Here is a 16588-nt window from a genome sequence, read left to right as displayed (position 1 = left end):
CAGGGGCATTTTGTGTACCATTCATTAAAAAGAAAGTACCATTTCGTTAAACGGAGTACCATTACGATAAAAACATGTACCATTACGATTAAAACATGTACCATTTAAATTCAATGTATTTACATAAATGCCCCTATGATGTGTTCACAGCATACCGAATTTACTTCCTCCATTTCCAGAGGATTGTGCATAATCGTTGTCATTCTATATAAGTTTTATTTGACAACAATGTAGACCAATATTGTTTAAGTTATGTAATGTTTGAGGTACATTTCCTAAAATGACCCCCATGAACTTAGGGTAGGCCCATACCATGATGCTTGACATTATGATAGAGGTGCATGCATGATGGTACCCTAATATAATTGGCAAAATCATCCAAAATAAGATGTGACGATAATAAAACCCAAAACTTATCATAAACTGTCCAAAGCTGGAGGAGGGGGCGACCCGTTTCTATGACGAAGGGCAAAAGCAAGACTTTTGCATGCCCTTTTACCCATAATTTCTGCTTAAATTATGGAATTTTGTAGGGAGAAACATCTATGTTATTTAATAAATTATTTTAGATATAAGTAAATTTTTCAACGGAACTGTATTAACTCCGTGAATTAACGGTTTTATAGTGTTCTAAATGGAAGGTTGGATTTTCATGATGAGCGAATATTTTGAGATTTTTTTAAAATTTATTTAACCTTTTTACTTTTTCTATTACAGAGTTATTTAGATGATCTAATTTCGAGAGAATCTTAATTTTATAAATTATATATGTTTCCAAATAAGTGAAGTAACCGCCCTCGACCATTTGTAAGTGTTTTAGAAGTGCAATTAATCTCAAAGGGACCAAATTGCATGTGAAGACAATTTTAGGGTGTGAAGGGCACAAATAGTGGAGGTTTATATGCCATAAAGCTTGGTTGTGTGACAAAAACCAAAAGAAAAAAAAAAAGAAAAAAGAGAAAAAAAAAAAACCACAAGGAGCCCAATCCATAGAGTATGCCCATGCAATTGCCCCGTAAGAGGATCCCCATACGATTTATGTGTTACATGCCCCCCTCCTCCAACCTTGCAATTTCACTTCACACAACTAGTGACACAACTATACACCTCTTTAATTTGCGTTTACGTAAGCGAGATTTGACGCAGTCGGAATTACCAAAGAAAAACAAGCGCTAATCTTTAGAACGAACGAACAGATTTACGAGCGATAAATCTGTAAAAGCTCCGGAATCCACCAGAAAAGAGATAAACTCTCAGAATTTTATTATCAAATGAATAGTTGCCTTCTATTGACGAAAATAAAGTGTTTAAATAGTTAACACAAAACCCTAATACGAAACGGAATTAAAAACAAAAATCGAAAATAATTAAACTGCAGTTTTCGAGCCCTAAACGAACTCGGATGGCTTAAAAAGCCCATCAATCACGGCGTAGGTGTGTGTTGAACTCGTGGGCCCGTTTCCTTAAACATGTTCTATTAAGCAATCGGACACCGGAGGCTCGACTAGTAAAAATCATTTCAGCAACTTTTGGCAATTTACTTCTTTGTCGAATCGTGCAACCATCCTTCCTACGTCAAGATTTCTTCTTATAATTAGGTCACTTATGAAGCAGTAAATGAATTTTCATAGAATACTAGATATACTATTTATATAAGTTAAAATTTTACCTACATTTCTAAAAATATGTCTGGTGAATTCTTAAAAAATGATAGGCCTTTTGTGAAACTAAGGGAGTAACAATACATAATTCATGGATTAGTTTGTGATGAACTTGTTTAGTTAATAAGGTTTTTTCAGGTATCAGTTTTTTCATATCGGTTTTCAGGTATAGTTAAGATGCAATATTATTAATATTTGTTAAAAAAGGAAGATTAAAAACATGTACCAATATATTTTATACATCATGCTAAATTGGAGTTTTGAAGGAATTAGGTTGCTCCTCCAATTCCATACCTAAGCGTGTGACCGTCTGTCACGATGGGAACTTCCCGTGCGCATGTTAAAAACATGTTGAATTTTTTGTTTAACTTATTTGAAGAAAGATTATAATAATATGGAACAATTGAAAGGTATAAATATATACATCAATATACTACTATAGTTTTTAGTCTCAATGAGCCACAAGGCATGGACTCTACCTATTGCATACATGCACTTGGTCTTTACCAAAATCTCATCAGTTATTTTCTTTATCAATATGATGAAAAAAACACAACTCCATCTCAAAACATTTGAGAAAATTCAACCTACAAGAATTTGTATCTTTAATGACAACCTAATAGCGACGGGTTAATTTGTATCCTTTTGCAACGGGGATTACAATCGAACAAAGACGGGAACAACCGTCGCAAATGTCTTTTACAATGGTTTAACGACGGAATTTTTCATTAATAACGGCCCCCACTTTTATGACGGGTTCGCGACAGGAAATTCAGTAGTTAATCAACGATTATTGACCTTTAACGACGAGATTTCCCGTCGTTAATGGTACAATTTCTTGTAGTGTCTATAATATTTTTTGGGACAAATTGTTTTTTACCACCTACAAAAATCGAAAAAAAATTATTTTTAACAGCTAAAAGTAAATTAAAATTTATTTTTTACCACCTGAAAGCGAAAAAATAGATGAAGCCTTTGTTTTTAGGTATTATCCCTATCTATGTTTTCAGGTGTTACAATTACTACTCACGACCGTATTTTTTTTAAAAAGTTATAGTACGGATTATTATTTTTGATAACTTTTACACCTAGTCTCTAATTGTTTATTATTTTCTACTCCCTCTGTCTCTTTTTGTTCTTTACGTTTGGTATTTTTCACGCGTTTTAACGATTAATTAATGTGCATAGAGATTCTTCTATTTTTTTTATTTAAACAAGACAAATTACGTTTATTTATAATATTTTCACTTTTATCAAAATTGTGATATTGAGAATATGAGAAAAATTTAATGTCTCAGTGGAAAAGTGTGAGAGATTAAATAACCCAATAAATTTAATGGGTTAAAATAATAATTGGACACAAATTTTGATAGAATATTAAAGCATTTATGTGATAATATAAAAGGAAATGTAAAACATTTTGGGACATCCAAAAAGGAAAACGTAAAGAACAAAAAGAGACGGAGGGAGTACTTTTCTATAAGCTCACTTAAATCATTATTTTGGTAACTTTTACACCCTCTTGATTATTTTTCTACTTCTTTATTTTCGACTACCCCACTTATAACATTGTTATACGGAGTATCAAATTCAACTAAGCTTCCTTAATACCTGTGCCGATGTACATGTAAGGGTGTAACTCCTAAAAAAATAAAGAGGGAGTACTTCATTTCATTGATGAGGATTACATAAAATTAGAAACAGTTCAAGAAGAGTGCATATATTATTAATGGGGACTTAAAAAAAACTTTGTCAAAGGGCATATATGCACTCCCTTTTAGAAACAAATGAGCTAGTACAATCAACTAGAAACAACCTTTGGGGTCTCTAATCCTCTTCTTAAACATAATTAACTTAAAATAATTCAGAAAATAATTAAGATGATGATCAACATATTCTAGGCAAGTTATCCCAATTATAACACTCAGGATTCCAAGTACCATCATCATCCTCATAACTTGTGTTGTTCACAGCAGTAAAAGATGGAGGTTGTGGCATCTGATCATCGAATCCATTGTAATTATCGTCTATACTAACAGCAGATGATTGAGGTGCTGAGCTTTCTGCACTGCCATTGTTGCACCATTTGGGAGCTTGGACAAGGGTAGGGATCAACTCAAGGATGTTCGACAAGTCTTGACTATTGAAGTTTAACTTATGTTCTTCATCTTCCAATTCTTCTTTCTTGATTCCTGTGTTAATTACCCAACAAGAGATCATGCAATTAGTATTTGCATCCAAACACTACAAGAATTTGTATCTTTAACGACAACCTAATTACGACGTTCATGCAATTAGTATTTGCATCCAAACACTACAAGAATTTGTATCTTTATGCAATTAGTATTTGCATCCAAACACTAAAAGGCTTTTGCGACGGGGCTAACAACCAAACAAAGACGGGAACAACCGTCGCAAATGTCTTTAACGACGAGATTTTCTATTAACGACGGCCCTCTTTTGTGACGGGTTCGCGACAACTTTGTCGTTAATCAACGATTATTGGCCTTTCGCAACGGAATTTCCCATCGTTAATGTACAATTTCTTGTAGTGAAAACATTAATGATACACATTGTAAAAATTGTTAAAAGACTGAAAAATTGAACATTGCTGCATGATCAGTTGAAGTGAACGTAGCCTTATTGAAAGTTGTACAAAAGTAGGCTTAATTATGTGCTAATTTAGTGTAGCACAATAGTTGTTACCTAATAGGAGAAACGATAGATTCCTAATCTAACACGAGTTCGCAGAGTAAAGCAAACTCTAACAATTGCTAAACATAGATATCATTCTTGGTAATTGATTGAGACAATTTTGAGTGTAATATAAGTTGTAATCAATTATATCTTATCGTCCATTCTAACCTTAGTGGAAGATAAAATTAGATGTTAATTGTCCTAGAAAAGCCAATATTATTGCAATTTGTACTCATAGCTAAGAATTGTTCAAGGAATATAACAATTAAGACTACCCAAGGGAGAATATAATGGAGAGAAATAAATATTGCATTGAAAATCATATGCATATATATACAAGAATACGTCAATTCTGATATCACTAAGATGTTAGATGTACGCCCTCTAACTCAAGATCCACGTTTTGATTTTAATCAACATTTATAATTATGAATTCTTATCAGTTATCACTCCAGAATATGAACGGTTTAATAAAACATAGGTAATATCGTTTTATAATGCAAATATAAAATTATATAACGCTTCTTGCGTTTTTTTTTAATGACATGCACCATTTTCCAAGATTTGACTTTGATCACTTGAATTTGGAAGTGTCTCTTAAAGTATAGTGATAAAAATTACCACAATAAGCCTATCACTAACGAAAATGATAAAGGTCGTAACACGCGACCTTTAAGCCGTGTCACAATGATGACATGACATACTTATGTGTCATGATTTAAATTGGAAACTAAAATATTTAACTTATATAATATATTAGGTACCTTTAAAAAAAAAGGTAGAAAAATCTTAATATTCTAATTTGTTTTCTTCTTTACATTGATTATCTTATTTATAGAGAGTGATGGATAGCTCAGTTGGTTAGAGCATCCATCCCGGTTCCAGGTGATCATGAGATTGATTCTCATCCCCGCCCTTGTGGCTCATTTGCACAAAAAAAAAAAATAAAAAAATTATCTTATTTATATATTTTGATAGTAAAAATATTAAATTGATAGTAAAAATATTATGATGACGCATAACCTACGTGGCGCCTATATGTACCAATTAGACTGCGACACGTAAGATTGCGACAACATTGTCGCAACTTGCGACCTTTATTATCACCCTATCATTAATTCATCTTAAATAGTGCTTGGAAGCTCAAAAGTCATGATGTGTAGCAAAGTGATGATCCCAAACAGAGCAAACAGGGGAATCATTAAAACATCAATGTTACAAATATAAACATGAACCTTAAAAAAAATCAAGGACAAAGATACCAAACATATTAAACACAATCACCCAATTTTTTTGCATGAAATTCAATTTCTTTGTTATTAATTTCTAAATTTGTGACAAAATTACGTGTTGATCGGTGCAATTAGTGCTATATACCGAATAATCAATCAAAACTTGAGTGAAAAACTAACCAGTGGAGGAATTCTCAGAGCTAGAAACATCCCACTGCAAGCCACAATCATCTTCTCTTTCCCTCTTCAAACTCACCTTAACATGAGATTCTTGCAAGAGATCATCCAACAATCCACTATTAGTTCGACCCAGATTTGGATTTACCTTGACTTCATTATCTAATTCCATCTTGATATAATTATTACCACTCACATTTTGGCTAAATTGGTTTGAAGGGAGCTCGAAAAAGCCCGGGCTACAGAAACCGAACCCCTCTCGGCCGGGGTCGAACCCGAACCCCGCCGAGCTAATATGAAGGGGACCCACTTGAGAGGAGGAGAAAATAGGATTGCCCATGAAGGAGTTTGATGAGGAGGTGGAGCAGCGTTTGAGGGAGTGGTGGTGAGAAGGGAGGAAAGGTGGAGGTGGGTTGAGAGAGAAAACAGGGGAGGCGAGTGAAACTGGGTTGAAAAGAGAGAGTGTTGGTGGTGGAGTTTTCGGGAGTGAGAGAGAAAGAGGGAGTGATTGGTGGTGGTGGTGAAGTGGTGGTTGTTGCGGTGGTGGTGTTGGGAGGTCATTTGGGTAAAGTGACAGCCCTTGCCTTATTCTTCTTTTTACCCTTGTGTTCCAGTAATTCTTGATTTCATTGTCTGTTCTCCCCGGTAACTACACAAAAATTCATAATTACAAAACAATTAAAATGATTGACAATACTTTTTACAGTTGTACATGAATACTCTTGAGCATATTGAATTTTCAAATTTCCTTGAATTTATTATTGGTGCTTGTAGTATGCATGTATTATGTGCATTATTTCTATCGACGCGTACATTTATATGTGATATACACGCGTTAAGGCCGGTAACTACATGAACTATTAGTAGCGCGTGCATGTTCACGTGCATATAGTGGTGTACTTCTTGGTATATATAGATTTGCTAGCATTAGTGTGGATATGGAAGGCTCAAGTTTTATTAAATTGATGTACATCTGTAATCTTACGCACACAACCAACATGATTGAATTTTTTGTACCAATTTTTTTTGATGCTCCAAAACAAACCCAAAAAAAAAGGCAATTTTTTTTTTTTGAGGAAATGATGATGAAAAAAACTGGAGCAAAAACCTTAACCAAGCAAAAAACAGTAGGAGTACAATGTTGTGAGAGCTTTGGTTGGCGCCCAAGAAAAGTTTGTGGCAGAAAAATGTCAGGATTTTGTCCCCATTTTTTGTTGCAAAAATCACACCTCAGAAAAATCCCAGCTATTGCATGCTTCTGCAACCGTGAGCAAATTTCTCACTCTTCCATTTTGTTAAAAATAAACAAAAAAAAAATCCCAGAAAAATATAACCCCAAATGAATTCCCTGATCATAAAATCTGCAAAAAACCCCCAGAAAAAAAAAAAAAAAAGTAGCCAAAATAAAATGTTAAAATTCCAACAAAATGAGAAGAAAGAAATGCTAAAAAAAAAAAGATGAGAGGAGAGACGAGAGTTGAATACATGAGCAGAAATGCGGGCCCACTTGTTACCAAGTTTAGAGTGAAGATCAATGATGAGACGTTCTTCAACAGAAGAGAAGGCACCTTTCTTCAAATTAGGTCGGAGATGGTTAGCCCATCTTAGCCTACAACTCTTACCACAACGTTGAAGTCCTGTATTCCTTTGCACCGCATTCCAGTTTCCTTCTCCATGTTTCTTCACGTATTCAATCAACACCGTGTCTTCTGCTGCTGACCATGGCCCCTTCTTCAATATCGACGACATCCCACCTTCAACACCGCCACCGTCGGTGGCTCCTCCGCTTACAACCTCCCTCCCTACACCTACACCTCCGCCCTTGCTGGTTGTTAAAATCATCGGTGTTAGTTTTATGTTTTGTTATAGACTTATAGGGGTGATTTTGGAGGGGGTTATGTTATGTGGTGTACTGAGAGAAGTGATGAGGAGACAGAGGAGAAATGAAAGAGGTTTTTATTTATTTTTGGTGATGTGAGAAAGAGAGAGAAAGAAATAGGCAAATGAGGGTGGAGAGGTTGTTGTACATGTGTGTTTATATAATAAACTCTAGGCCACATGAATTTTTAATTTTTTACACTATTTACGCGCTTTTCTTTTTATTTTATTTTCTCGAAAAAATAATACTTTCTCCATTTTTTTACTACTTCTCGATGTTGATAGATTTTTAATGATCTATAAAACCTTATGTTATAACTTATGCTAATGTATATATAAAAAAAATACTATTGTGATAAGTTTAATAAAAATCGATGTATAACTGTAAAATTTCAAGTATTATTTATACAATGAAATATAAATGGTAAAAGATGTGAATAAGAGGCACCGTGTCACGGTCCGAATGTTTTGACACCGGATCCGTGCGGCGCACTCTTGTATACTGGCGGCAAGGGTGCGAGCCTTGTGCGGAATGAGTGTCTTGTGACTCGTAGGGGCACGAGTAAGCGTCTGATTCGAAGGAGCACTCTTGCCTATTGGCGAGAAGAGCGAGGGTCGAGGGTCGACCAGGGCGCTTGTGTGCGCACAGTAGGCACAAGCGGGACGGACGACGAGAGTGTATCTGTTTTGCGAGGGACTTTGATGGGTTTTGGAAAGCTTAAAGCATGCGACAGCACAATATCTATAAAGGCTAGCAATAACACATGAATTAAGCAAAGGCAACTTCTGATGAGAGGTATTGGTTCCACATTTCTTATCATTCAATTATTGAAAATTAAGGTCGAGGAGGATATAATATTGTTCGAGAAAAATATTTTTTGGGACGACATTATTTCCATCAGAGAAAATTTATTTCCCTACATTTTGTGATTCAATTTGATTTGTGTAACATACACTTGTGATAAAATTAAGGATAAATGTTTTTTACTACCTAAAAAAATAGAAAAATTGCTTTTACCATATAAAAATTTAAAACGTGTATTTTACCACTTATAAAAAATAAAAACTTGTTTTTACCATTTATAAAATGGAAAAATAGATGAAAATATTATGTGGGGAGCCACAATAATGGTATACTTCTGATATGTTCTATTCTTCCACAATTTCATGTATTTAACTCTTCTTTTCCGCCGCTTCCTTATATTCCATTAATTACATAATTTTTCACCGCCATTAATTCACAAAATTGACAAAATTTAATGGAAGTAAAGAGATAATGGTGAAAGAGTTGAAGAAAATCAAACAAGGAGAGTAAACAATTGCAGGAAAATTGAATTAAGTAGCCATATATAAAAATTTCATATATTTTTTCATTTTCAGGTGGTACGTACAAAACAAGTTTTAATACTTTTTTAGACGGTAAAATACAAATTTTAAATTTTTAGGTGGTAAAAAACAATTTGTTCTAAAATTAATTAATAATTAAAAAAAACTTTGTGAAAATGGTATGTTAAGTGTGTTAAAGAGAAAGAGTTTTATGATCGGATGATTACTTAAACATATTTGAATATATTTTATAAACATTTAGGTTTGTCAATATTTTTTTTGTATTTAAAAAAATACAAACTAATAAGTTTAATGAGTTATTCTCACTATTTGCCAATTAGTTTTAGTGTAAAACCTCCGTGAACTTATAAATGAACCAAACTCTCCTCCTTCCGGTACTTGGTAGTTAAATAAAATACATTACTTATATTTGATTGGGTGAGAAGTGTACTCTTAAAATGAGTACTTGTTCAACAAGCTATAAGACACGATCGACCTATTGTGTGTGGTTTAATTTATTTCTAGTTGGAGACAAAGTTAAGGTTGTTAAGAAAAGGGTAATAGCTTTATTGAAGGTCCATACATTTAGAGGTAATACATGATCTATTCTCCACAACTCTTGAAAGTGATTGAATACAAATAATACCCCATCCCTCCACCCTTCCTTTTAGCTTTTGCTAATTTTATTTTTGTAACATATTTGGCTACACCCTTGTCTTCATTCATAGTTTCTATCTAGGTTGTTATTCTTATATTCAGTTAATGATCTATGTACATATGTATAATTGTGTACGTATATTTGAAGGATAGACATCTTTGCATTCATAATCATTGAAGCGAACAATTTTAAAGTTGAGTGTATGCCATACAGAAGTGTCGTAAAATGAGTATGACACTTTAGCTTTGAACATATCATATACATACCCAATATAAATACACAATCCCCCGTTTTATATTAATGGTTACACTTGACTTTTATCACGACAATCAAGAAAATTGATTGATATTTTGAAAGTCAAAAAAAGTGAAATGTTGTAAGAAAAGAGTAATAAAAGAAAAATTGTTTCGATAATATTGTGAGAAAAGCTAAATTAAAAAGTAAGTTGAGTAGAAAGATATGAGCAAAAAGAGAATATAAAATTAGGTTTAATGGAATGTTGTAAATAGAGTGGGGGGAAAATAGAGCGTAAATACATTAAATAGGGTGGATCAATGGTTTAGAAATAAAGCAAAGTGTAACAATTAAATTGAAATGTCCATTTTTAGAAAGTGTAATCAGTATTACGAAATGGAGGGAGTATATAATAATCAGTATCACCAATTTTCCCTAAGGAAATTATTGAATATTATCTCAATGATATCTGAATACTATTGTAATATGTTGTAAATTTGAATGCACCAATACTAATTTTATTTTACTCGTTGTTACGTAGTGAAACCCCAGAGAGTAGGGGATAACTCAGTTGGTTAGAGCTTTCCTCCCGGTTTCAGATGATCGTGGGATCGATTTCGATAATCGATCCCCACCGTTGTGGCTCAAAAAAAACATAGTGAAACAAATCCTACCCCTTTAAAAAGCAATTAGTGCCTTCTAAACTCCCCTTAAGAATAGTGGAATTACCTCCATGCCCTTGAATTCCTTCCTGATTTACCCCCTGCCATTCCTTTTTCCTTGCACACATAAACGTCCAACTGTCTGTTTTTCATTAAAACATATCAAGTAAGGATGTCAATGAGCTGATACGTCAGTGAACATCTCGTGAACAAGCTCGGTCAAATTTCGGTCAAAGCTCGTTCATTAATAAATAAACGAGTTTGAACAAAATTTGAAGCTAGTTTAATAAATGATGCTAGCTCGAACAACTGGTTGTTCGGCTCGTTTAGGTTTGCGAACAACTTGTCCATGTTCTTTTATAAGTTCCTCCATGTTCGTTTATAACTTGTTTAAAGCTCGTTCAAGCTCGAATTTTAAGTTAGAACTAAGTTGAAATTATTTTGTTAGACTTCAAATTTTAGAATATTTTTATTTTACGAGTTATAAAATAGTATTAAAGTATACTATGCAAAAAAATTATTTTGCATTGGTTATTTTTAAAACTTTTAAAATAATATTATGTTTATTAATATGTTCGTTTAAATTTGTTCTTGCTCATTTATAAAGACTCGTTTGTAAAAAGCTCGTTTATATTGATAGAGCTTGGCTCGGCTCGATCTTGAATTTACGAGCTACTGGTGAGCTAAACTCGAACAATGAAAAACTCAAACGAGCCAAGCTTGAACAGAGGAAATGAAAGCTCGGTTAAACTCAGCTCGAGTTCGAGCTTGGAAATTTCTTATCAAGCCTAGCCCGAACAGCAAAATACTCCTCTCGGCTCAGCTCGTTGACATCCCTAAACATATGATCCATGTGATTCCCCTTCCCTGTCTTGGTCCTCCTGCGTCCTTCTACTTCCCCCTCCCCTGGAATGGCGTTACTTCATCTTCCATACTAACCTTTTTCGATTTTTCCTCTCCATCTTCCATTTGTCTTCATCAAATTTTATCAGCTCCTCTATCTTCTCCCTCTCTCCCCTTCAAGACTTTGGAGGGTAAAGCCCAGGAGGCTTTGGAGGATAACGCCCAAGAGACTTTGGCTGTTGCGCCTAAGAAGTGATCAATTCCAGGCTTCCAGCAACCTTGGGTTATGTGTAAAAGCTATTATCAAGTACCCTTTTGTTGTGTGAAACCTATTATTTAGTATGACAAATTAGTATGTGTGAAAGCTAAGTACTAGAAAAACTATGTATGTCGGCGACATGCATAACGCCTTTTGCAAGTGACCCATTTCAATTTTGCCTTGCTTATTTTGAACTACATTATGTGGTGGGATTTTCATGTTCCTAAGAAAAATATCCGTTGCACCTTTTGCTTATGGAACCTTCGTTTGTAAGTGCCTACATCTTTCTTTCGTCTATTAAATCCGTGTTTGCAAATACTTACAAGGGTAATAGGATTTTTAAAACTACATCATGTAACTACTATGTTTATTCTACATTTTAGATATCTACCAAATAATTAAATGAAGGGATTGTGGGTCGTGATTTGGAAGTTATTTACATGGGTGATTTTTAGCGCGCACGATCCAACAACGTACTAGTGAGTAAAAAGTAAGCTAGATTGTACCAAATACGGAGTATGATTATATATTGATTATATACGATTGACAATTTGGAGTTCCTCTTCATGCCCGCTTGCTGCAAACAGGCACGAACAAGAACAAGAACAAGAACAAGAACAAGAACAAGAGGGACTGAGAATGTATTGATTATATATTGATTATATATGATTATATATTACAGCTTTGTTTCATGTATATGCTCAATCTGAGAATGTAATAACTAATAAGCAACCTGGGTACAATCATTCCAAAACTGCAGGAGTAAATTAAGGCCACGGATTTAAGACAATGCAGAGCCAGAGATCCCAATTCATTTATCTTGAACTTTCAAGGGTAAGATTTCAGCTAATGAATTTTTATGCTTTTTCAGGGAGAAATCGTATTTAAAATCTTGAAGCTCAGGAAAGGAATTTCTATGGGAAGACATCTTCCTTGAGTTTCTCAATTTTGAAATAAACAGTCGTGTTTTTACATGCAATAGCATTGCATTGATGCCCGAGATAAATGATTTAATGGCTAAGTATTTCTAGTCTTCTTGCATGTTCTACCAGCTTATTTCTTCTATAAATACATTTAAGAAACAAATCACAGTTTTTACAAGTAATCATCAAGTAATCACAGTTTCAACAACAGCCCAGTTCTTTCATAGTTCTGACATTAATTTATATGCAGTCCTAACTACTCCGTAAAAAACTAATCTGATTGAAATACTATCAGCTCATTCACACCAATCTAGAAACAACAGCGTTTTACATTTGGGAATGACGAAACTCTGTTGATAAGATTGTTAGGAACTCAATCTGCAAGGCCCATTACTCAATATATAGGCCTTAATATCTGTCAATGAAAACAGATCATTTTAAAGATAAGGCTCCTAGTTTGGAGCAAGAATTCTAACAGCAAACTCCACAAGGAAAATATAACATATTGCCGATCTGCTTTTAGAATCAGAAAATTAAGGGAGATCCTCTTATTTTTGCTCTAAGCAAATATTCCAGAAAACTTCTCAAGTTATGGAACCTCTTCAAATGATCAAGCACACCGAAAAATGAGACTAATCGAGCTATTAAGAAATGCATGACTCAGGATTAACTTAGCAGTAAGGTAGAATGCAGGCATGCAGCAGGAAAAATTATAAAAAAAAAAAAATCGGAAAACAACAAAAATTGAAGGTAAAACTTACTTCTGGTCTTTCTTCCAGTCCAATTGAATCTCCCACTTGACAGATACCATTGCATTTTATACCAAGATCTCACCTTATTTCAGCTTTAAACTTGATCTCAGTTTTATTTTCTGTAAGAGAAAATTACATAAAAAATAGCAAAATATTTAAAAGTTAAAGCCAACAACACTGCGTTGGCTCCTTGGTACCATACAAGTTCTCCATTGACTCTTCACTTCCAAAAACATGATACTTGCCGGTGTCAAGGGAGTAGAAAACTATACCATTCCCTTTAACTCTTGAAAGATAGATCCTATTTCTCATCCATGCCTCTGTAGTTTCCACTGAAAAGGATGACGTATGACTTATAAAAAAGCTATGGTTTCCAAGGCTTCTAACTTTACACCAGTTTTCTGTCAGAAGGTTGAACTTGAACACTTCAATCCACTTTCCCATATAACCAATAAATACTGCATGTAATTGTCCACCACTCATAACCAAATGGGCCGAATCTAAGTCGTCAAAGAGCTGAGTTTGTGGCCTGTCGTAAACTCTCCAACTTTCTTCTCCCTTAACCAACACAAATGCTCCAAGATATCCAACCCTGTCAAGAATGTACAATGTACCTTCAAAATCAATCGGACTACTTGTTCCAGGATGAAAATCAAGGTCTATATCTTCATACCGAAGCTCAAAACTGTCCCAAGATTCATCCCCGTACTTGACATAATTTATCTCAACTGCAATATATTTCTCAACAATTGCAACAGTCATACAATCAGGAGAAGTAGGGTATGTTGAGAATCCGATGCTAGAAAAGCAGCTTAAACACCCATCAGTTGGGAAATCCCCCCTCACCTTTGTAAAGGGATTGAAGTACTTTAGTGATCGAGAAGAACCAACAGATATAACTAACCACCCATCCTTGAAGAAATCAATAGCAAAAGGTTCTGAAGAAAGTTGGAAAATTCTGGTACATGAATCATCACGAGATGGGTCTAATATTTCACAAAATCTGCCATCATTCTTCAAGAATACAAACAATGGAAGCATGTTATTGTTTCTACATAGGGGTGTTAGAGGGACTACTGCAGATTGAAATGTCTTGCAGCTAGCTCGGAAGTTCCAGAAATCAAACAAATGCATATACTTTGAAATCAGATCGATGAGATGGTGAGGAAGCTCAACAAACCGTGGGCTTTCTCCTTGTATTTCCTTACTCCAATTAATCTTCACATTGTCAACACCTTCATCATCTACATTCTCCTTAATTTGACTCCATTCTTTTCCTTTCACGTCTAGAACACCTAATGACCTATATGAATCCAAACAGACAAAACAAATACGAACATAAATATAACCAGTCAAATCATGTCATAACCATATTCCAAATTAGGCAATAATCTCCTTAACCAATCGTATCATATCATATCATATCATATCATATCATATCAGTTTAGTTCATTTCAGTTTAGTTCAATTCAGTTCAGCTAATTTCAATTCAGGTAATTTCAGTTCACCTCAGCTCAAAAAGAACAGGGCCTAAGTATACAAATAAAATTTGAAAACTCACCGATGATGTTGTTGCATCATATTCAGCCAAATAGGAGAGCTATAAGGGGTTTGCATGTTTGGGCAGGACTCAAACACACTCAAAGTACAATCGTCCAAGCTGTAACAATAGTAGACACAATCCCTTTCCGGAAAAAGAAAGTAGACACAATCCCCTCGGATACAGCCACTGCCACCACCTCTTGTACTAGATGATTTAACATTATCAGAAGTAGTGGTGTTACTTCCCCAACACCAGGTGCTACAATCTTTGCCTAAGAAAAAGGCACGGCCATCTAAAGACTTGACCTCCACCCAATTCCTTCCAAACAAATCCAACTCCAACACCTTGACCACGCTTATACGATGGTCTTCAGTATGACGGATATAAACACAGACATAGTATATCTGATCACAAGATTCAACCCAATACTCCACACTTTGAAAACAACCAATGCCACTGCCTGGCCATTTCATCTGCAGAGACTTTACAGTGAGTGAGTGAGAGTAGTCATCAGCAACCTCCATACTAAACAACAACGGCAGATATGATCTGCCCGTATTAGCCCAGCCATAAATGGTGTTGTTCACTGTAATCACATCGCACACATATAAACTATCACCATCAAGCTCAACTTTATGGGAAACCCATGTAAAATCTTTGGTTTGATAGGACAAAACATAGTCCCGGAAAAACAATAAAACTACACGAACATTGTTGTTGTGGCTAATATCCGATGTAATCAACGTGTAAGCTTTAATAGAATGGTCAAAAAGGTCAAATGGCAATGGAGTGATGAATACAGATTGTAGAGTGAGGGGATTCCATAAAGAAAAACTCCTTCTGTCAACAACATCGCGTAAAATTAACCAGCCATGGCAGAAAGCACAAAAAGATTTGCCGCTCAATTGAGGGATACACTTAATTTGATGACCATTGTTGTAATCCTCAATGCTGCAAAACGTTTGAGAAATTTCACAATCATTCTGATTCCCATGCGTATACACAAGCCACAGTGCTCCTTCTTTAGGTGGAAGGGATACTTCATCCACCTCCTTACTCATTGATTTAGATAATAATTTCCACCAGAATTTTGCTAATTTTAACAATTCAATCTCCTGCTCAATCCAAATTTGGACAAGTTATAGATGCAGTATCAAGGTTTTTCGTATCAGGTTTCAATTAAAACAAGAAAATTAATCACGAATTATAATTGCAATTTGATTCTCTTGCATCAAATTTTTCAATAGAATTGAGAGCTCGTAATCCAATAATTCAAAAACTAGCATTAATTAATAATATATATGAACAAATTGATCCCTCTAGTGAGATTAGTATTTATGATAAAAGGGACTTACAGAGTTACAGATATCATGAATTTTACAAATTGTGGCGGCGAAGTCTTTTGCGGCGGAGGTAAAGAGGTGTTCGCCGTCGACTCGGTGATGAAATTTGGAAAAGGGTGGGGGCACTCAAGAAAAACGTGAGTCAAATATTAACCAAAAAAAACTTGTGAGAGACAACCTTTTTGTCTTTTTCGGCGTTGACTATTCATTTGCGGCATTGACTTTGCCGGTTTTGCTAACCTCATTTATTTGAACTTATCTTATCAGAAATTATTGAATTTATTAATAATAGTATAAATACTTATAATATTAATAATAATAAATGATAAATAATTATAAAAATAATTAATAAATAATAACTAATACTACCTCCGTTTTATAAAGATCTTTACGGTTACAT

At 34.5% G+C, this 16588-nt stretch overlaps 2 protein-coding genes across 3 annotated transcripts; both read right to left on the bottom strand.

Moving 5' to 3' along the window:
- Positions 1-3297: 3297 nt before the first annotated feature.
- LOC110802242 (transcription factor MYB97) lies at positions 3298-7786 on the bottom strand. The gene is made up of 3 exons (XM_022007684.2): positions 7253-7786; positions 5771-6416; positions 3298-3853 (listed from the first exon to the last, which is right to left on the bottom strand). The coding sequence occupies exons 1-3, from the start codon at positions 7607-7609 to the stop codon at positions 3549-3551; spliced, it is 1308 nt and encodes a 435-aa protein (XP_021863376.1). The 5' UTR covers positions 7610-7786; the 3' UTR covers positions 3298-3548.
- A 5599-nt stretch (positions 7787-13385) lies between these two features.
- On the bottom strand, positions 13386-16345 carry LOC110802254 (F-box/kelch-repeat protein At1g57790). 2 transcript variants are annotated; one of them, XM_022007700.2, is made up of 3 exons: positions 16201-16345; positions 14864-15960; positions 13386-14605 (listed from the first exon to the last, which is right to left on the bottom strand). In XM_022007700.2, exons 2-3 carry the CDS (start codon positions 15904-15906, stop codon positions 13465-13467), a joined length of 2184 nt encoding a protein of 727 aa, XP_021863392.1. In that variant the 5' UTR covers positions 15907-15960; positions 16201-16345; the 3' UTR covers positions 13386-13464. The 2 variants fall into 2 exon arrangements, with proteins under 2 accessions (XP_021863392.1, XP_056697848.1); XM_056841870.1 differs by having other exon boundaries at positions 14864-15431; positions 16201-16336.
- Positions 16346-16588: the final 243 nt, after the last annotated feature.

This window comes from Spinacia oleracea, chromosome 4, assembly GCF_020520425.1.
Source record: "Spinacia oleracea cultivar Varoflay chromosome 4, BTI_SOV_V1, whole genome shotgun sequence".
Lineage (NCBI taxonomy): Eukaryota > Viridiplantae > Streptophyta > Magnoliopsida > Caryophyllales > Amaranthaceae > Spinacia > Spinacia oleracea.
The sequence above is the reverse complement of the archived record's forward strand: the minus strand, read 5'-3'. Positions and strand labels throughout refer to the sequence as shown.

Coding starts and splice junctions, on each gene's coding strand:
- LOC110802254 (XM_022007700.2), bottom strand. CDS start 15,906: ATGAGTAAGGAGGTGGATGAAGTATCCCTTCCACCTAAAGAAGGAGCA. Junction 14,606..14,863: donor ATGATGCAACAACATCATCG/GTGAGTTTTCAA, acceptor GGATTCATATAG/GTCATTAGGTGTTCTAGACG.
- LOC110802242 (XM_022007684.2), bottom strand. CDS start 7,609: ATGATTTTAACAACCAGCAAGGGCGGAGGTGTAGGTGTAGGGAGGGAG. Junction 6,417..7,252: donor GGGCCCGCATTTCTGCTCAT/GTATTCAACTCT, acceptor ATTTTTGTGTAG/TTACCGGGGAGAACAGACAA. Junction 3,854..5,770: donor CTCTGAGAATTCCTCCACTG/GTTAGTTTTTCA, acceptor TAATTAACACAG/GAATCAAGAAAGAAGAATTG.